The sequence below is a fragment of the Empidonax traillii genome, unplaced genomic scaffold (genome assembly GCF_003031625.1).
Source record: "Empidonax traillii isolate 1590-97213 ecotype Southwest subspecies unplaced genomic scaffold, ASM303162v1 scaffold597:size822913, whole genome shotgun sequence".
In the NCBI taxonomy this organism is placed as follows: domain Eukaryota; kingdom Metazoa; phylum Chordata; class Aves; order Passeriformes; family Tyrannidae; genus Empidonax; species Empidonax traillii.
This window is the reverse complement of record NW_020955790.1, coordinates 739,706-761,720: the sequence shown is the minus strand read 5'-3', so window position 1 is coordinate 761,720 and position 22,015 is coordinate 739,706. Positions and strand designations below refer to the sequence as shown.

Sequence of the window (22,015 nt, the reverse complement as noted above, 5' to 3'; positions counted from 1 at the left end):
TCAATGATAACTCTTAGCTAATAACAGGTTTGAGACACAGTAATAACTATTTCCATTATAATGATCACTTTTTCCTCTTCTCAAAAACACCAAGTTTAGAAAACCTAAAAAGCTACACCGGCACTGGTCTTTTCAGCTACACTGGCTGAGCGGTTCTCTTCTGAGTGCATTGTTCCACCTGCTTTTAAGCATAAACATAAAACAATGAAGTGAAGAAGAACTCTGAAGGAAAGTAACAAATAATTTACATATGTTAATTTTGAAATCAGTGATGGCTCATTCGCACTTGAAGGATAAATACTGAAACTGCATACGGCCTGGCTGAACAGCTCCTCCTCCCATAGCACAAAGAGATAATCTGGGATCACTGCGGGTATAAAGAGGAATAGCAAAGATACATAAGAGGTGATCTGCATTTCTGGCTATGATATTAATGTGAATATTGATCGTGTCCCTTCTGGTGTCCATACTTCAGAAAGGACACTGAAAAAGACAGAGGTGGCTCAGCAAGAAAACATAATTTTAATTAGAGAAAACATATCTTGAAGTAACAAACTGGACAATTTCCAACTTTGTAAACTTTTAAAGAACAGTCAAGCTGATCAGAGACACCTGACTAGTCTGTTCATATGTGTACACGGGGAAATACTGGTTATTAGCAGATACTTTAAACTGCAGAAGAATAGCAATGTGAGAGGAAACTAAAAATACTAGAAACGATAAACAGCATCAGGCATGGATTTTCCGGGGCTTACATGTATCACTGCTGGCGTCAATCTCCTACTCTCCACAACAGTGCTGACCTTTTGAACCCACAGTGCAGTGCAGTGGCTTCTTTCTTCTCAGCATCACATGCCTGCCATGAGGGCAAAGAGAAGACGTGGTGCCAAGCACGAAGAGAAAATGTTTGTTTTTTTCCATTCTCAATCCTCTGCTACAGACATGCCACTTTCACAGGAGCCATTCTCATCAGTACTCTTAGTATTTAACAGTAAGTGGTGGCACATGCATCTGCCTGTGTGAACAATATATTTTAGTAGTTCTGTTATATTGTTAAAGCCAACGGAGAAAACACTGAGTGAATGGCCTCAATTATGCAGATGAGACTAATAATAAAGTGTTCTGTTTTACCTGAATATTTCTGTGGGAAATACAATTGCAAGGCTCTCCTGGAACATCACCTGGAGTTCCAAAGCCTCAAGGCTTCCCAGAAACAAGATTCAAGGCCTCTCAAACTGGACATTCAGAACTAAAAGCACTCAAAGGCCCTGCCTTCTGTGTAAAGCTCCAGGCTCATGCTTGGTCATACCAGAGCTCTGTAGGAGGCAGGGTGTTGACCAGACGTGTGCAACTTTCAGATAAAGAAGAGAGCACTAACTGATCCTGAAATGTGTCTGAGGAAGGGGAGCCCGTCATTATCCTTCCACACTTCAGTTTCCAGTCATTAACAAGGCTTAGGTCATGTGTCTTCCAAAGAATTCCAAATCTTACAACCCACTAACTTCATAATTAAATAGACTTTAAGGTTCAAAGCTCCTGTGGAAGTAATCTCATGTGTTATCTGGTAACCTGTATTGATCCACATGCCAGCCTTTACAGATGAACTCAGCACATGCAGTCCTGTTGCTATTAGGGGTTTGTGACTGCATATTGAACCGCGGCTAACTGCTGAAAAAGAAGCAAATAAAGCCACAAATCAGGCTCCTGTATCCTGGAGTGGGGAAAAAAAAAAAATGCAAAAAAGCAAAGCTCCTTGTTGCTTCTCTGAGTGTACCAAAAAAGAAATTACTGTGCAGAGGCAGGTGCAGGTGGCTGGTGCTGTGACCACTCTTCTATGACCAACCAGCTGCACATTTCTCAACGTTTCTAAGGCCAGAACCACACTGCGGCTCTTGCTCTGCTCTGCATCCCGATGGGGAGCCAGCTGGAGAGCCCCAAAAGCTGAGCTCTGCCTCAATTTCACCATGGCCAGGCAGGGGGCCAGGTTCGGGCTCAGAGCAAAGCACCCCGGGAAGTCGAACTCCCACCAGAGACCAGGAAGAGCAAGTACTGCCTTTTTATATGCCTGGAGGCAGAACATTTTGGGCCGTGCTGCATTAGCCCTGACAACGCCGCGGAGCGCCGCCAGCCCGCGCCCGGGGCGGTGGGAGCGGGGGGCTGCCAAGATGTCCGATCAGCGCCGCGCCGGCATCAGCACCGCCGGGCTCCCACACCCGGCACCAGCCGCCCGCTCGGTCACATGGAGGCGCCATTTCCTCTGCCCTTGCTTTGCCCTTAAGGCCGCCGCGGTGCCGCCGGTGCCTCGCCCCGCACGGGGCGGCTGCGGGCGGGCGCCGCGTCCCCGTGTGCCCCCCACCGCACACAGCCCGGCAGAGAGGCGGGGGGGGTGCTGCGGCGGGAGAAGGGGCAGGGGCCGGCCGGCCGCCCGCCCGGCTAAAAACAGCCCTCTCCTAATAAAGCGATGGGGCCCGGTGTCCGCGCCCTATAAATACGCTCGGTGCGGGACCCGCGGGCTTTGGCCGGCTCGGCTCGGCGCGGCTCTGCAGGGGCGCGGTGCAGCGGAGCGCAGCCAGCGCAGCGGGGCCGCCACTGCCGCCGCCACCGCCGCCTCTGCCGCCAGGAGAGCCCCGGCCCCTGCACCCCGCCACCCCAGCGAGATGCCCCGGGTAGACGCAGACATCAAGCTGGACTTTAAAGATGTCCTGCTCAGACCTAAAAGGAGCAGCCTCAAAAGCAGATCAGAGGTGGGGGCATCCAAACCCAGCATGCTTCTCCCCTCACCCCCCCCCCCCGCCCCCCTTCTGAACGCCTAACTTCCTTAACCCGCCTTCCCTCCCTGCTTTTATTTTTATTTCCCCGGTCTAACGTAGCAGTGCCCTCCCTGATCGAGACGCCCTTTGCGTGGCGCGGGGATGCCGCTGCTCCCGGGAGGATGGCAGGACGGGGCCGGGCGTCTGTCGCCGCGGCCCCGGCGGAGCAGGGGGGCGGCGGGCGCTGCAAGCCGGTGTCGCGCCGTCCTCCCCTCTTCCTCAAGTAGAAATATAAGGGGAGTTGTGAGAGATTGTTTGCTCCTAACAGGTGCCTCGGCGGCGCTGAGCGGGGGGAGGGGGGTGACCTCCCGTTTCGGAGGGGGCGGCCGTGGACTGGCGGCGCTCCAGGACAAGGGGTGTCCGGTTACCGGCACCGCAGAAGCGGGGGATGCGCCCGGCAAGCAGCATTGGCTTGCCCTTTCTAAAAAATAATTGCAGTAAAAACCCGCGAAGACGCTAGGATGCGCTTCCCAGAGCGCAGGATGCCACGGGGTGGGACCCTGTCATGGAGTGCTCCCATCAAAGGGAGTACTAAGGAAAACCCCATCAAACCTGGGGCGGTGGGATAGTTTCACCTCGCTTGGGGTTAAGCCCCGAGTGATCTGCGTGGGCAGAACCCGAGGCTGAAGCTGCCCGGGGCTCTCTGTCCTTGCTGGCCCGGGGTCACTGTTAGCCAGAACAGTGCTGTAGTTATTTCTCAGCAGGGATCAGGAAAGACCCCAGGAAATCAATTCCATGAGGATCGATTGCCCCCACAAAAAAAGATGGCTGCCTCAGGATCGAAGGTGCCTTCTCGTTTACCCCACATAACCCCAAGGTTAACAAAGGATTTACTTTGACTGAAGGAGGAATTATGTTGTGTTGGGGGATGAAAAGAGGATTAAGGTTTTCTCTAGGCGACGCAGAGTTGTAAGAGAGAGAGACTGAGGTAGAAAGGGAAAGGGAAACGGGGAGACTGTGATTATTAGAGGAATGTGGCCAGGGATTTTGAGGACAACAACTAAGCAAAACTTCTTTGCCGTTACGAGGTGTAAGATCAGAGAGGCTCTTTAAGTTGAAAGGTAATCTCTGCTGAGTAATTTTTAGTTTACAAAGAACGGTACCCCGTCCTTATCGTGTGCTCATAAGGCCTGTGGGTACTTTCCAGCCATTTGTTTGGGGACCTGTGGGTCTCCTTAAAATTCAGTGTGCTGGCCTTGCAAACAGGTGGAGCTGTGCTCCACCGAGTGAGTGGCACATGGCTCCTTCAAGTGCTGTGTTTTGTATATTTAGCTGTGTGCATGCTGTGGAAAGAAGGGCTGCTGGGAAGGGAAAACGATAGGAGGAACATGAGCTGATATGGCAGGGTTGTAACGGGTGGCTATGATGAACTGTTAAAACATTTCAGATGAGAAAAAGTCTGTGTCATGAGGGGGTCAGTGAAAACCGATGAAGGTTAGGAAATTGGACACCATCACTGAGGCTGTGGCAACAGGGATAAACAGTCTGTGAGAGCCAGATCCGAAATGGACAGCCCCAGTCTGCTTCAAAACAAGAATATAAATAAATAGTTCTGGCAGAGGAACAGAGGCAGCACACTACAGTGCCTGTTACCCAGCAAGCTGCTGCTTTGAAGCTTATATCAGCAAGTGTCTGCTTCTCTGGTGCGAATGCTTCATTTTGCACAAGGATAACTTTTTAAGCAGTAGGATTAAGTCAGCTTCTTAGAGAGGCAGTTTGGGATGTTTGCAAATCATGTAGGTTTGCTGTGTTGGTACTTGGTTTTGATTCCTTGCACAGTCTTCATTTTCCATGGTTGCTTTCTCCTTTTGAAAAGGTACCAGAAAATTTGATGCTTGGATTCAAGTGTCAAGGAGACAAAAAGACTATCAGAATTGCTATTAGTGGTACTAAAGAAAACCAGTTAGACTTGTTAGCTTTTGCGGAAAAACCTAAACATAGTAGGATTATTCAGTATGGAGCAGAAGCAGTTGTGGAGGATGTGCTAGAAGTCCATGAAGTGAGGAGTGGAAGGGAAAAGGTGAAACTGAGCAGTGGTTGTACATTGTCTCTCATAAAACAAGAAAAAGCTCTAAATGTAATTATCAAGCAAAGGTCATAGTTTTTATACAGCAGATAACTCATCGTTGGTATTTATTGATATGGGTTCTGGGCAGGCTAAAGGTGTAAAGGACTAAAAAAATTACAAGGCACGTTCTTGCCTTATCTTGTGAGTGTCTATTTTGCTATCTTGATGTCTTTTTTTTTTTTAAACATGTACTTACGTCTTTCCTTAAACGAGCCTACTTCTTAAACATACTTTACTTTCTTTAAACATACTCTTCTCTAAAGTTCCTTTGAAAAAGATGTTTTTCCTTTGCAAAACTGTAATGCAGTGGTTCTGGTACTGGTATCTGTGTGGAACTGGTTATGAGATACTCTTTTTTCCCCCGCTTGGTTCTAGTTAACAAATTGCATTAAAAAGGAGTAAGATAAATTTTCATACTTATTTCATGCCTATGTTCTTTGTACTATTTTCTAATGTTAGCTTCAGCTGAAATTCCCGTAAGAATCCATAATGGCTGGAGAATTGGACCTCTCTGATAGTAAATGGGAAGAAGGGAGAATCTCCATTAAGATAAATCTTAGGTAGTTTACCTCAATGACCCTTCCCTTAATGAGCTTATATAAAATGAGAACCTGATTTACAGTATATCACTGAGGCACCACGTTCTCTGTCTTAAACAAAGCAGTAGTATATCCTGCACTGTATTAATCAGAATGTAGCCTGCGATGTAACAGTGCTCAAAATGTGTTGTAAATAAATAATCAGAGTCCTGTAATTTTTATATTGCTTTCTTTCTGGTGATAGATTTCAGTTTAGTTCAGGTCTCCAAATGTTCCTGGGTTAAAGCAGCAGTGAGGAGTATCAAAAACTGTGAAAGAGCTTTCATTTTCACTATTACTAAAGAGACTATACTAAAATCTTACAGTTGTGCATTTCTTTTCCCTTTTTTTTTCTTCTTCCTCCTCCCCCTCCCTTTACGTCTTTTTCCCCCTTTTGCAAGATGTGAAGTAGACCAGCGGGAACTGATCTTATCTGATAATACCTCTTGCAAATGTAAGGAACAAAATGCCTGATGTTATCATGATCATTTGAAGATGCTGAAGAATAAATAACGTTGAAGGTGAAAGTGGATGCAGTTGTAAATCATTAACTTAGAAACTAGCAGCTTCGTGATTTAGTAAGACAAGGTATGATGGTTCACATTGTGTGGCAAGAGTGCTGGTAACTGATCAAAAGTAAGAGCATGCTTTATTATATAGTCATTTACATTCAAGACTGGGACAAAGTCCTCTGTGAGAGAGGGAGTTGTAGTTCTGCCTTGCGTGGAGTTAGAACTTCAACTTGGGTTTCTCAGGCAGCCAAACAAACAGCTGATTTTACTTCGGCATACAATAATCCACAGTCCTCATTGTCTTTCCTTTCAAAACACTTCTGCCTTGTTTCTTCTTTTATTATTATTTTTATTCTGATTCTCTTCTTCATAAGAAAGAACTCCGTTTAACAGAGGAAACATTTTATATTTTCTTTCATATTTGGAAGGCAGAAGTTGTAAAAATTAAATTAGGTGATGTAATAGTGGAATGAAGGGAACAGGAGATGTGAGGAAAATCAAGCAGCTGTGTCGAAACCTGCTGTATCTGAAATCTGTGACAAAACTCCTGTTAGATTGCAATCCGTTGCTTAAAAGAACCTGTGTCTGTTCATTGCAGGTTGACCTCACACGCACCTTCACCTTCCGCAACTCCAAGCAGACATACACAGGAATTCCCATTATAGTGGCAAACATGGACACTGTGGGGACATTTGAAATGGCTGTGGTTATGGCAAAAGTAAGTCTTGACTCTCATTTCTGCAACAGTTGGGAAGCAGCTGGGTGACAGTGAGCAGCCTTTTCTAATTTTTAGCAAAGCTTGTTGGAGAAACGGGGCGGGGGCATGAGTTTAAAATCAGAACAAGAAAAGGCAGCTGTGCTTTTACAACAACACAGTTACCACAAACAGAGCTCCTGCTATGAGATAGTTTCAATGGAGTTGCTTCCATACTGAGAAGATTCCGTCTTGGGTGTAGCTCATCTTCAGGTGGATCTTTTAGAGCTTAATATCTGAGGTCTGTTTGTGCTACCTGCCAGAAAAAAAAAATAGCTGTCAGATTTTGAAAGTGTAGGTTATTGGATAAAGCTGTAGCAGTTTCTAAGTTAAATAGCCTCTGGCACATTCAAAATAGTGACAATAGCTTCATGAAACGCATCATAAACCTGATTCTGAAAGGTTGGCCAAGTATGCCAAGTTACCTCTGAGAAGGTGTTTGGAGTTGCATGGTCTGTTATTCACCCTTACTGTTTCTTTCAGTCAGGATGAGCCTGTACTTAAAAGGGGGAATTTCTAATGCCTTATTTTGCAGCTGAGGGAAAGATGACTAACTTGGACATTAATATCAGTTTTCTTGTTTTTTGCTAGCATGCAATGTTCACTGCAATTCACAAGCATTATTCTCTGGAAGAATGGAAACTGTTTGCTGCCAATCACCCAGAATGCCTTGAGGTACATTTTTGTACTCTAAATTATTATGGTTTATTGCTTTGTTCTGAACTCACATACACTGGAATCTCTTGGGAATACTGTTGTCAAGTGAGGTTTTGCAGAATGAAGATATTTGCTGTTCTTAAATTCATGAAGGGAAGTGGCTTGTCCTGATTAAAAAAGAGTAGCTATGTTAGTCCATAATGCAAATGCTTATATTAAGACGCAAAAAAGCAAAATTTATATGTGCCTGGAATGGAAACAGAGAAGTATCCCAAACAAAGAAGAAGGAAATACTTGGGAGTAGGTCTAACTGCTGTGCTTCTGTTGCTGTTTGAAGCTGTGGTACTGCACAAATGTGGATAACCCTGAGTAATCCAGCCCCAAGCTGACCCTGCAAACCCTCGTGCTGGGCAGAGTCTTTGCTATCAGGTGTGCGAGTGAACCTGGACTGCAGACTGGAGGGATCCAGGTGCTGGGCCCAAGCTGGGATGAGCAGTGAAAGTTGTCAGAACATACGTGTCTTCCACTTACCTCCTTGAGCTAGAGTTCACTCTGTGCTGCTACTGGCTGTGTTACCCCACTTGTTCACAGGGTCTTAGCCTAAGCTGTGAGAGAGAACAGGTAAATTCATTTACACAGGTAAATTTAAACACTGACTCAAGTTCTGACTTTTTTATATACAGATTTCTTCTCTGTTCTTCTGGCAGGCCCCTGTACCAGGAGAGGCAGTATAAGAGTATGCCTGGCTATTTCTTCTTCTCCTCAGAATTCAGTGCAGTTTTGAATTTTTTTCTGTACTGAAAAGAATATCACACAGCTGTATTCTGTCTTTACCTGTGGAACATTTTAGAATTATATTATAAAGGCTATAGATAACAGGATTGTCTGAAAGCAAGCCTAGCACTTAGCTCAGTCTGGATTACTTATATACCACTATAGGGTAGAAAGTGGTCCCACAAATGTCCTGTGTCTGAATGCTTTCCAACTTATTTGTGGTTCATAATGACTGGAGTAGGATCTCCTAGTGATTAAATATTGAGTGACCTTGGATTTCTGCAGAGGTTTTGTGGGCCAGCAGCTGTGGAAACTATTCTTCTTTTGGAAAGGACTCATAGGAAGAAAAAGGAAGAAGCAATCTGCTTGTTTTCAATGGTAGCTGACCCTGCGTGAGAAAGGGGATTGGACTGCACAATCTCCAGAAGTCCCTTCCAAACAAAACTATTCGGTGATTCTGTAGATCAGAGGAGTGCTTGGTGAACCTAAAGACACAGATTTTACCCTCTTGACAGTGCCCCAAATTTTGCCACTCTAATTTTCTGTAAATATACCAAGTTAGGGCTTCTTCTGTGTTTGTTTAATATGAGGATGGCTGAACCTTCATTCATCTCAACTGTTTATATAACAATCCACTTGTTAATGAAAAGCTGATAAAATGCTAATTTCCCTTTATTTTATATACTTTAAACAAAACAGAAATAACACATTGATATTCCCAGAAAGATATTTATTTTTTATTATATATTGTGATTTTCACTAATTTGTATGACGATGCAGAAAAAGGCATATGAATTGTGTCTGTTTATCCCAGTTTTTGAAACCTACTACTCCATTTTGTTCTCCCTGTCTTTTTCCAGCATGTAGCAGCAAGCTCAGGTAGTGGAAAAGCTGATTTGGACAAGTTAAAAAGTATTCTAGAGGCCATTCCACCTATCAGATACATCTGCCTGGACGTGGCAAATGGGTATTCAGAGCACTTTGTGGAGTTTGTGAAGTGTGTCCGTGCCCTGTTCCCACATCACACCATTATGGTAAGTGTGTAGAAGGGGTGGGAGGGGGGTGTGTGTGTTTGTGAATTCAGTCCAGGAACAGACCCAGAGTTTGATTAGTAGGAATCAGAAGCTAGAAAAGGAAGGGAAGGAAGGAAGGAAGGATGTTTCATAACAAGTTGACATTGTCCATTTTCCATTGCTGATAATTTCTGTGGGAATTACTAGTGTGTGCTCTGATACAGCAGTCTGATGTTGGCATGGCAGGCTAAGTGGATCCAGTTTTTTCCCTATTCGTGTCCTCCTTCCCACACCAGATGAGGCCTCCAATCAAAAAGTGTGTAGGTTTATTTTGGTGATTCCAAGCAGAGGTTTGCTGTGGGAATACACCGGTGGTTCTGGCCAGTTGAGGTCATTGATTGTTATTGTCTGTTAGATCACTGTGAAGACAGCTGAATGTAGACTGATCCTTGCCCATGACTAGAGTCATAGGGGTGTTGTTCAGTTGTGAATGGCATTATCAGAGAGTAAAATGATCAGTGCTGGCGCTTTTCACGTGCTTTCTGTGACATTATATCCCATCTCAGTGCTAATACCGTGCTTTCTTCAGCCCTTTTGCGCTGGGAGTAGAGTGTTTGCATTGACGTGGAACTCCCTGTAGCAGAGTGCTACTGCTTCTTTCCCAGGGCCCTTGAAGACTTGTGCCTGAATTTGGTTCCATGAGAATAGCAGAAATTCTCAAACAAGCAACAGATTCATAACGAGGCTACCAGCCTTTCTTCAGGCCAGTGCAGCAAAAAATCATGTGTTTAGGCAACATTTTCTCGCTTTTCCACGCCAGACACAAAGCTGCACATAAAGTAAATGTGAAGTAAAAATTGTCATAAATGCCCATTCTGCCTTGGTTTAATAGGGAATGACATGCTCAAGCAGCTCAGGGGAGACCGTGTTCCTTTCTCCCATATTGAAAGAAAGCAGTGTTCTTGCCTCTTGAATGATGGTGGCATTGGAAAATGGAAGTGGGCTGGAATGCCTGTTGGATTCTGGGTTATCATAGGCTAATGAATAGGCATCCTTCAACAGTTACCAAGAGATGCATTTTGGTACGTGCCCATGGTTTTGGAAGTCCATGTCCCATGTCTTTGGAGAGAGGTTTTGGAACTGTGAAGTGATAGATGTGGGCTTTTTGAGCTTCCTGCTTCATATGCACTGCAGTGAGGCAAGAAGCTTTGGATCTGAAGTATTTTCCTCTGTGACATGATTAATCTAGTGTCTTTGACTTGAAAAGTTGTGGGAGGGAGCTTAAACCACATAGTTAAAGAAAAAGATCTTCCCTGTGAGCAGTGGAAAGAAAACTGTGTGTCATACCCTCTTCCACCTCCCCATGGACTGCTGACTTTGCTGACTGAGGACGGAATTCCACCAAGATGAATTGCCCAGAAGACACAGGAGGTCAAAGTCAGGTATCAAGCCCATGTTTTAGACCAGAGTTCTTAAGCCAGTCTCATCCACCCCCCATGTCTCTTCAACTGCCTTCCTCGTGTCTCTGCTTCTGGGACTAAGGTTATTGATACTTTGGGTCTCATTGTCCTGAGAACACCACCTGCTTGAACACATACACAGCCTTGATCTGTTCAGTTGCTTTGTCTGATTGTAGCTCCTTTCTCTGAGCATGGTTTAATATGGCTTATTTTTTTCATCTGCATAGCAATAATTTCCATTCCTAAAAGCATACTAACAAACTTGGGGTGTTCAAAAAACCTTCAGTTTTTCAAAGCCACCAGAGTCTGTGCAGTCCCTGAAAGCCAGTGATTCAGCTAGGGATGGACATCTCTACCCTGCTTCCAAATGAGTTTACTTTAAAAGCTATTCCTGGCTGAAACGCAGGAGCTGGTCCAGGCTCCTTTTTATGATACTCTGGAAGACATGTCCTGCTGCTACCTGTTCTGACTGCTTTGATGTCTCTGTGCTGTGCCTGCAGTATGTTCTCTGCTGCTGTGGCTTTCAAACAAAAGGATTAGCAGTTCAATAGGAGGTATAAAAATAAAGAAGCTTTCTCATAGCTGAAAGTGATCTCCAGGACCTTGTAGGCTGTCTTGTTTGCTTTCCTCAGCATGACCATTCATTCCACAGTCAGCTGCAGAGCAATACATAACAGTAACCCAATCCTGGGTCTCAGGGAATGTGTGTTCCCAGGGGCCATGTAATGGGTTCAGCTCTGAGGTTGAAAGGTGATGTGCAAAGCATCTGTGGTTAATGTGGCCAATACTCCAGTGCAGATGGAGGATGTCTCTTGTGTAACAACCTTTCAAATGCATGTTTTTGTCTTTTTAAAGACAAGGTTTTGGTAATCACATTGCTTTATTTTCTTCTGCCTGGCTCTGACACAATTTTTTTTCATTCCTGCATTTTGTACTAATTTACAAAGAAGATCAGTTTCTCCATGGAACAGAAAGGGTAGGGAAAACAAACAGGGTCACAAAGGTACAACGTGACTTGCCTTAAGTCACTCATTAGATTGAGAATGGAGGAAGGAGCAAGTCTTCTGACTGTCTCCCAAATGCAGGACTGCCTCCAAGAATCGGGAGTAATGGTCCATTGGGGAGTTTTGCTGTTGCACATTATGGTGTGCATCACTTGTGCCCACTTGCTGAAGTCTAAAGAAGAATTTTATTTGACATTCATGATGGAGAATCAGAGCCTTTATATTACAGAAAACAGAGTCCTTATTTAGTTGTGTAATTGTAGACGTTAGGGTTATTCCATCTCACTGAAATTCAGTTTAGCAAGCTAAGATTTTTTTTGCCAGCAAGGTTTACCAAGTTTTTTTCCAGAATTTTTTCTTTTTGTAGTGTTTTCTATTCTTTATACAAAAGAAACCCCGAGGGGAACAGGGAGTGTGGCAGGAAGAAGAAGGCTGGGGCAGGAGCATACTTGCAGATACAGTAGCACCAGCAAGATATGGACCAGAGAAGGATGAAAGCAGAACTGCAAAGCAGCAGCAGAGGGAAACAGCAGGAGCCAGAAACTGTTGCTTCCACTTGGAGTCAGTAGAAGAACTACTCAGGGCCTTAGTGGAGACAGAATTCAGTCAGAGTAAGCCATGCAGGCTGCTCCCAGTTTCTCTCTGGAACACACAGTAGAGTAAATCCAGTCATGGCATGTCCACCAGGGCTGGAGTCTCAAAACAGGGGCCAGGTGGGATCCCAGGGTAGGAGACAATGATGCTGCTGAGCCTGTCTTGGGTCACTTACAATACTGTGTGTGAACACCCACCAGGTATGGCTCAGCCTCGCAAAGGGCATCATCCCTCCATCTGATGGTAAAGCACCCCTTGCTTTGGTGGGTGGAAGTGTCCTTTGGCCGTCTTCCTGATAGTGTGGAGGCACAGACTGTGCTTTCCTCTAGGATACAAGAAGAAAGTTTGAGAACTGTTGTCACAGACGCTTCTCCCCAGCTTGATCCATTGCCATTTGCCAGCAGCTTTCAGTCAGTGCAGCAGTGTTCCTGTCTTAGTCAGTGTGAGTCGATATTTATAGCAGGCTTTTATGAGGCACAGTAGCAAATGCCTGAGTGAAATTCAGAGGCACTGCCCTACTGTGTTCACTGATTTTGTATCCCTGTCAGAGCAGCCATAGTCTTAATAATCCTGTTAGGTGAAATCTTGATCTCATTAAAGTCAGTAGGGAAACTCCCTGTGACTTTTCAAAGGCCAGGATTTCCCTCAGGTCTGACCCACAGTTCAGTCATCCTGGATAGTGCTGGAATGATCCAGGGTGGCACTCACATGAAACCTCACACTGAGTGATGATACATTTGAATGTCACCCTGACTGTATAGGAACAGGCCCATTGTCAGGGTAATTTGTTGTAGCCCTTAACAAGTGACCCCACTGAAGGCACGGCGCTTCACCTGGCTTTTGGTTATTACTGGTGCTGTTATTTTACTGACAGGATAGCAAAGTTAGATTAGCAGTGAGGTAATTACTGGTAAATATCTCTTTCAAGAAAGCCAGTTCTGCAGCAGATTAGAAATGCATTGGTACATGGACGCATCATTAAGATGAGCATGGTTAATTTTAAGAGGGTTTCATCTCTTTAGTCTAGCCTTTCTGTATTGACCTTTTCAGATCTTTTTTCAGTTCAAGTATTCTGGCTTTACCTTGCAGGTGGGGCTTTCAAAAGCCCTTTTGCGTCTATTCACTGTCATACTATCATGAGTGGTAAAGCAAGCATTGGTTTCAGTGAAAGCAGAGTTCAGCTGGATGTGAGAAAACAGCTTTCACTGTTCTTCAGCTGTGATAACTGGGCCTCTTCACAGGTAGCCGTGCCTCTGTCGTAGTGGTCTTCTTGTGCTCTTTGAGGTCTGCAAAAGGTACTAAAAGAAGAAAGCCTGTCATTGGCAGGTTGAAGTCTGCTATGTAGAGCTCCATGTCTTCCTTGAAAATTTGTTAAGGATCTGCAGATTCAGAAAGACAGAAATCACTGATGTGTGTACATGCATTCCAGGAAAAAATGTATGCTGGGGACATAAGTGCTTTTCTCTGCTAGGATGAGCATTTTGAATCAACATATGCAGTTCCAACATTCTCTAGCAGTAACTTAACAGTAAACGTCTGGTTAGCATTTCTGAAGAGACAGTTTGACAGCCCTCTACGCTCTGCTAATAGGAAGGCACTGCTGTTTAAGTTAAATACATATTTGATCCCAAATCTCACGGAACCACCACATTTAATAGCTACTCCTTCTTGTTTATGCATCACTTTTGCACGTACTCCAGTACTTCACCAAGTTTTAGTGTGCTTTTTTTGTGGTACAGCACAGGGAGTCATCTGCCTTCCAAATGTAAACTGCTTCCTTAGTGCTGTAGGCGGCACGCTCTCCATCACCCCACCTTGGAGGGTACAGCACTTAGTATAACAAATTACCACTGAGCAGCAAGGAAGCAGCACTTAGCTAGAAACGCTGTACCTATTTTATATTTTTTATTTCCTGACTCTTATATTTTATTTTATTTTTAATCAATACCATGCTGGTTTGAGCAAAGTTAAGTGTTCCTGTGTGATAGACCACAAATAGCTGCTTTACGGTATCACTGTTTTTATAAGTGCTTCAGGTGGTGGCTTGTCAGCTGTTTCAGGCTAATAAAAGGGGGAAGTAAAATTCTGTAAAAATAAATAAGTGGTGAAATAGGAGCCAAAAATCAGTAAGTGGAGAATAATCCTCACCCAGCATTCCCTGGGTAGCTCCTGTTGACTTCAGCAGGAGTTTTGTTTCAATAAAAACTAAGAAAATACTAACTAAGGATTTTAGGATTTGCCTCCTACTCTGCCCATATCGCTGCTGCTACGAACACTTGCTAAGTCCTATAGTATCATCTCTAGATCCTAAATTCAGATCTCCACAAATGAGTAGCCCATTTTGGTACAAGTGCAAAAGAGGAGATGTGAGCAACCTGACTCCTGTTTCAGGCAGATTTATTTTGTGCAGTTTTTCTAGTTGGGAACGTGCTGTAGACATAAGACAAGCCACAGAGCTGAAATTCAAACCAAACTTGTGTTGCACATGTCTGATGGGATGATGGGCCTCATGGGATTCATCCCAGAGTACTGAAGGAGATAGGAGATATTTGAGCAGGACCCCTCTCAATCACCTACCAAAGGTCTTGGGAGTCTGACCAAAAGCTAGCCAGCATTCCTCCACTTTACAAGAAGAGTGTGGGGGAGGGCCTGGGAAGCAAACAGAGAGGTGTGGGGCACTGGCCATCTCCCTAGGAAGCCTATTCAGGTGTTTGTGTACTCTCTCAGTTAAGAACTGATTCCTCTTGTCAAGTCTGAACCTCCTTTGAGGAACACAGCTTTGAGCCATTCACATGTATCCTGTCACTGGATCCCAGGGAGAAGTCAGCATCTCTCTCTGCACTCTCCCTCCTCTGGAAGTTGTAGTGAGCAATGAGGTCACCCCTGAGGCACCTTCTCTCCAAGCTAGACAAACCCAGTGTCCTCATCCACTCCTCACAGGACGTGCTTTCCAGCCCTGTCACCAACTTTGTTACCCTTCTCTGGCACATTCAAAGCCTTTCACATCCTTCTTAAATCGTGGGGCGCAGTTTACAGGATTGCATTCCCATACAGTGTTCCCTCAGAGTATGGGAATGCAGTTAGTACAGCTAGAGTGAGTCATTTCAGGATGTGCTATGTCAGCATTCATTTGCCTTATGCAGCCCTTTGCATGGTCTGAAAATGTACTGGCTAACAGTTTGTTTTCAAGCGTAACTCAAAGCCTAGGTTTTAGCTCATAAATCCTCTTTGAATAGGATTCAAATGTCATTTGAAATCTTTGCTCCTTGAAGACTGTCTTTTTTCCTGAAAGTCCTCTGGACAGAGGACACTCCTGGCAAGGGAATTAATCTTCAGCGTAACTCTGACTGCTGATCCATCAGATTCACGTTTGGACACATGCAAGGGCCTGTGTTGTCTCACTGTGCTTGCATCGAAATGTTTCTTTAACTGAAAAGGCATAGACTGGTAGCTTTCTGCACTTATTACAGTGTTTTGCAAGCCAATTACCAAGTGTGTGCTAGAAGGTTGTTTTATAGCTTCTCAGGAAAAAAAAAGTTCCTTTGTATCTGAATAATGTCATCAGTAAATTCATTGCGCTGACATTCTCAGGTGTTTTCAGGTGGGTATATCAAAAGCAAAATCCCCACAGGCACGTAGGTAGGGACTCTGAGAAAGAGACAGTTGGCTACCTGGCCAGCCAGCTCCTTACTGACCACACCACGATTAGTAACCTTCCTCTTTACTAAATACCTGCAGAGTTAATTTAAAATCTCAGTGACCTGTATTCACACTGCTGGGGAGTACGACAGCCACACAGGCAGCAGTGCCATGAACTGCATTGCACTGACCCACCAGTGTTTAAGCTCTTGAGGCTTTTTCAGTGGCTAGGCCGATTTGGCACTTTCACCAAGGAAGCATCCCAAATAGAAGCTTAGTTAATGCCAGTTGTGGTTATTTCCTTTCCTGAGAGGAAACACCCATTTCTAAAGTGACCAGGTTGACACCATTAGCTTCATGTTCATCCAGCTTATCCAGCCAGTGAAAGGCTAGATCTGCTGGTCGTGACTGTGAGGAGCTGGACTCCAGCAGTCTTCTGATGGGTGAAAGTCTCATTAACACATCTCTCAGGCTCGACCATTCGTGCTTTGATGTCAGCAGATGTATGAAAGAGTGACATTCACAGGCAGGTCCTTTTGAATTTAGATTGCCGAAAAACATTGTTCAAGAAACGCAGGTTTCTTTGTTGTGACGTCCGAACTTGTCCACTTCATATTCTGGATTTCACAGCATCCATGGACCAGGAAGGTCTGTATCTCATGGTATATTACTACATAATAGGTAACACAATGTCAGATGAAGTGCCATGAGTGTCTGCTACAGTTTGGAAACATTGGAGGAGGTGAATGTTCCTGGAAGCATGAGTGGATCACGAGGTGACTGTGACCCACCAGTGTGACACGGGCAAATGCATTCCCGTGTGTCAGGCAAGATACTTCCACAGAAAAGGCAAGTGTCGTGCAAAGCTCTGGTGAGAACTCATCTGTACCCCTGTGGACAGTTCTCATTGCTCAGGTCAGTCTGATATGAAGGCAGACAGAGACTAAGCAGTTGATTAGGGACAAGGAGAGCCTGTAGAAGAAGAAGATCAGTAGAAGAAGCAAAAGGCTGAGAGGGCTGCCATCTCTTTCAATTAATGTATCAAGGATGCAGGCCAAAGGAGGAAAAGAGCTATTGAAGTGCAAGGAAAATACATGGTGAAGAACACAAACTAATTCAGAACTTCTTTCAAAGAAGATGTCAGCCTAAACAGGATGCTTTCTGTATCTCTGCAAAGTTCATGCACAGGGAGCCAACCCCCTTTTTTCACTTCTGGCATCACCACAACCAAATGAATGAATGTGGTATAAATGCTGTTATTTACATAGCCTGCATGTACATACCAATTTTGGCACTGATGTGCAAAATTCCAAGAATAGTATCTTACTTACTCTTTCAGTAACAAAATACTGAATCCTAAAGAAAAAAGAGGTTTTCCAGGATTTTAAACAAGATCCAAACATCTCCCCACAAAGTGAGGTAGGCAAATGGCATGGAGGGCTACAGGCTGTTCAGGAGAGATAGGCAGGGCAGGAGAGGTTCCACGTTATGTAAGGGAGAAGTATAGCCTATATGGTTAGGGATGATGTGGCTGAGAGCCTCTGTGTGAGGATTAGGGGGATGGATGACAAAGTGCATATCCTGATTGGGTCCTAAGGATCAGGGTTTACCGGAGCAATCATTAAATTCGTTTGACTTGAGAATTTACCTGTATGATTGGTTTGATCTCTGTGGTGTGTGCAGTGAGCAGTATGGTGAACCATATTCTTCCTTACTCTGTATAGTTAAACCTGTAAAAGCTGTGGATAAAACTTTACGTTATTGTCATTAATCTTTATTGCAGGAGTCCTGAAATCTCCCATACATGTCATATTGTTCCTTCTGTCTAGGCAGGTAATGTGGTGACAGGAGAGATGGTAGAAGAACTTATTCTTTCCGGAGCAGATATTATTAAAGTGGGTATTGGACCAGGTAAGTCAAATAAGCATGATTTTTGGTAACAATTGGAGGAATTGTCCAGATGGAACCAATGTATAATACTGTTTTCTTGCTTGTTAGAATGCCTAGATCCACTCAGGTCAATAAAATACCAGTGCCCTTGCACACAGTATATTTAAGAAATACATGGAGAAGGTGCTAGTGTTTTGTACTGCAAAGTGTTATATATTGCACCTTCAGTCAGCGAAGATGCTTGTTATTGGAAGCACTGAGCTGTCTGAGCTCCTGACATTATCACTGAGAACATGTGTTGTGTTTAGGAACACTTTTCTAGCCTGTTGAAAAGAGGCTGAGTCATCCCAGCTAAAGCTCAAAGGATACTGTGTTCAGGTATCCACTTCTATCAGAGAAAGATGGGTTTCTAAATGGTTTAGTGATTTGTGTTCTTTGAAGCTGAGGTTGCCCATCTTGTCAATGTCTTCAAAGATGAAATTACATTAATTGTGAAGTGTGGATAACATTGCCTCTACCTGTTACTATTGCCTGGGAGCTAAAACTTACATTAATGCACTTATATGTTATTTATCACTCTGACATTCCCATGGGTAAATGAGGAGACCCTAAACTTCTTTTCCTGTCTTGTCTTCCCTAATATCGTTTTCTGGCATACACTGCCATATTCTTTTCCTTGGGTTTTTTTTCCTCTCCCTGTTCCTTTCTTCATGTGTTTCTTCACAGACTGCAGCTGGAGTCCCCATATGGGGGCTAGATTTTAAAGTGGCTAGCACAAATGCCACTGACAGTATAGCTGTGATCAACCAGCGCAGTGCAGACAGATTGTTTACTCTGCAATGCCAAGTAGTTATGGTCCATGAATGGATAACTTGAGCAGAGAAAAATCATGTAATAAAAGGTTGCAGTTTTGCCTGGGAAGACAGTAAACAATAAATACTGCAAAGCACATGAGGAATAAACAATGGAGATGTCATGGTGTAATTGTAACAGGCAAATTTAGATTTAAAAGAAGCATAATTATAGTTTGTAGCCTCAAACACAGCAATATGAGTAAATGCTGTGTAGTCCTCCCTGGAGATCTTCCTGAACAGGTCTCCACAAGTTGACCACCCAAACCCACAAGTAACAAATGTTCCTCCCTCAGGTCTTGAGGCTCTTTTCCAGATAATGGTTCATCCTGTGGAAAATAGCAGTGATTTATCATAAAGCATTACATACACTGTAAAGTACATGCCCTGTGGAGACTATAGTGAAACTAATTTTCTTCCTACTTTGCAGGAATTCTTCTCACTGTTTTCACTTTGTCAGTTCTTTGCAGGATCTCTGGGAACTTTTATTTTACTGGTATCTTGAGTATACCTGGGTATCAACTGGGTGAAGGGATCCAGGTTTCACTGCATTTGGTTTAGAATCTGATTTTAAATTCTTGTTATTCTAAATTATAGGACCTAGACTGGAAAAAAGCAGTCCTCATTTTGACTCTTAATTTGAGGACAAAAATAGAGAAGGTATTCCAAAAGATCTATAGCCATGTTACTGCTTTCTGATGACTGCTTATCTCATTTATAAATGCTGTGTGCTGAGTTTTTTTTAATATTCCCAAATACTGCAATCAACCAAATATTTCTGCTTTAAGTATTAGCCAAAGATGAGTTTTTCTCGAGGAAAATCATCACCAAAAAAAAAAAAAAGAAAAGAGAAGCGCAGATTTTCCTTGAGAATTATTTTTACAAACATGTAGAAAAGAGATAGAAATATTTATTGGAAGAAATATTCAAGTATTAAATGTTGCTGCTGAGTCTCATGGGTTGTGACTCTGGTCCTTTTGCCCCCTTCCCTACAGGCACTTCTGTCAGATTTACTTTCTTGTGATACAGTAATACCCTCACTGAGAGGCATTACTGATGAGGCCTAAACTGGGACTTGCCCTGGAGAAGAAAGGGGGATATTGGTCTCCTCAGTCACAGCTCCCACGAAGTGGCATTGATAGCATTTCAAAATTCAAGTTCCTGTGTGTTCCTTTTATCTGTGAGAAACCAGCATTGGCAACAGTGACTTCTTGAGAGAAAAGCAATACCAGTAGAAACACATTTTTTCTGAACCTTTTCTGTCATCCTAATGGGCTGTGTTTATTTCTCTCGTTCTCTCGTCTAGGTTCTGTGTGTACCACTCGCATTAAGACAGGGGTGGGCTATCCACAGCTAAGTGCTGTTATTGAGTGTGCAGACTCAGCACATGGCTTGAAAGGACATATCATCTCTGTAAGTAACTATCATCTACTCTCAGATTCCCACTGTGCAAATTGTTGTGGAATAGGAGAATCAAACAGTCTAGTACCTTGCATGTTAAGGGCTATCCTTCTGTCCAGTTGATCCCTGCACTAGCTCCTAGGGTAGTCAGTGGAGATCTAGATGTAAGGAAACTGACTCCCTTTCATGTTAAAAAGATGTGGTCACCTCTCTCCTGGTTTTGCCTTTGGAAATATGCTTCTCGCTGTCTGAACAGAGTAAACTGTTACGTGAACAAAATAGGAAGCTTGAGATTGTTTTCACATTGAAGCAAACAGTAATTCCTGTGAAAGATTTCTGAAAAAGGAGTAAACATGGCTTTCCCCAGAGAGCGGGACTGAGGGGCAGGCAGGCAGGCAGGCAGTAGAAGGGAGTACAAGGTGAAATGATATGAGCCCATCTGTGCCCTGGTTGGATTGATTCAGATCTCATCCTCACAGAGCTCTGTGTACAGGTACAGGAGTGTTTGTCGTGGCTCTTTTGAGCACAGCTGGCACGTGAGCCTCTTACATTCTCGCATAAGCTCTGGGGAAATAACAAGCCTGTAGAGAAAACAGAGCACTTATCCGTACTGCCTGCTGATGGCAGTTCCCACTCTACCAGCAAGGCCAGATTCCCCTCACACAGAAAAAAGTAAATCTGTGAGCATGGCTCTAGACTGAGCTGGACTGCAGTCTGCAGCACTCAGAGTTCCTGTGTGCTTACGCAGCCCCAGATCTCTCTTGCTCTTTATTGTTAATGCATGTACATTCCCTCCTCTCCAAGGCTCCTCTATATGAATCTTTCGGAAAAAAAAGAAAAGCAGTCTGTGATTTTTATGACTTGGGCAGTATTACAAATGTTTATGTCTAAAGCAGAGAGCAGAACGTGTGTGCAATAGAGCATGAAAGACTGACTCGTTTCTAATGAAGGCTGGATAAGTATAGGTGTCATTCTAGCAGTGGTGCTCAGAGACCCATCCTAGTTTTGCAATAAGCATTTTCTGCTAGCAGCCCTCAGAAGGATGCTGTCCTGATTTTACAAGAAAACAGAGTGTGTATTTAGACTGTTGAAAAAATAGATAGCTTTGCACTACTTCTTTCCAGCTTTGGGAATGGATCTGTTCCTGACCTGCTTAGGTCATGTTGGCTTCCATGAGCTCACAGCTCTCAGCCCCCCTAGACATTGTGGAATGTAGGAGGGAATATAGGAGGGAAGTTTTAATACCTGTCTCCTACAACATCTGGGCCAAGAGAAGTACCTTCAGCTGCAGCTGAGGTCTATAACAACACTGCAACTCAACTCTGTCACCCAAGCTGGGAGAGAAAAGCAAGGGTAGGGACATGCCTGAATTCTGGAGCGTTCAGATAGGTATTGGTGTGTTTATTATGGAAAGAAAAGGCTGGACTGCATGTCTGTTGCCGGAGCTCTGGCAAGAATATCACGGAAGAGAGGTATCCTCATGTGGGAAAAACACCATATGGCAGCAATCCTAAGTATAGAATTGGGTCTAGTTGCAACAAGTATACATGGCATCCCTCAAAATGTCTCACTGCTATCTTTCTGGGGGTTCAGGAAGGGGCATACCCTACCTGAGCCAAAGAGATCACTGCAGGCAGCTATCTATGTCAGTCTGTCAAGAGAAACTGTGTCCTGCAGGTTTTTTTACATTGATATGGAAGTAGCAGGAAAGATGTGAAAAGATTCAAAGCCTACCAGCCAGCTTCATGTAGATTATAGCCAATGGTGTGATGTGGTCCCTTGGGGCACTTCCTTATATCCACTTCTGTCTTGTCCAGTACCTTCCTCGAATTGTTCCTCTTTCTTGTTGTGTTGGCTCAACTGCCATATGAAGGAATAGAAGTCTTGGAATGAGAAAGTCATGGTGCTGAGCACAGTTCAGGCACTGCAAGGAAAATTACATGATTGAACCCCATTCTTCAGTAGCTCTGATAGGATAGGAGCACAGACTGGGATTTTAAACAGTCGTAT

General features: G+C 43.9%; 1 protein-coding gene across 6 annotated transcripts in view; it reads left to right on the top strand.

Annotated features, from left to right (window-relative positions):
* The first annotated feature begins 1,949 nt into the window (after positions 1 to 1,949).
* GMPR (guanosine monophosphate reductase) overlaps positions 1,950 to 22,015 on the top strand; it is a 43,464-nt gene continuing 23,398 nt past the window's right edge. For 2 of the 6 annotated variants that reach the window (XR_003572838.1, XR_003572839.1), the window contains exons 1-6: positions 2,514 to 2,744; positions 6,567 to 6,686; positions 7,314 to 7,397; positions 9,014 to 9,187; positions 17,693 to 17,774; positions 19,911 to 20,017. Coding sequence is in view for 3 of the 6 variants with exons in the window: in XM_027898452.1 (XP_027754253.1) it covers positions 2,658 to 2,744; positions 6,567 to 6,686; positions 7,314 to 7,397; positions 9,014 to 9,187; positions 17,693 to 17,774; positions 19,911 to 20,017 (654 nt within the window). In the remaining 3 variants the exon portion in view is untranslated. Of the gene's footprint in view, positions 2,043 to 2,513; positions 2,745 to 6,566; positions 6,687 to 7,313; positions 7,398 to 9,013; positions 9,188 to 17,692; positions 17,775 to 19,910; positions 20,018 to 22,015 lie in introns of those variants that run through there. The other 4 variants (XM_027898453.1, XR_003572840.1, XM_027898452.1 and 1 more) reach the window with 4 other exon arrangements.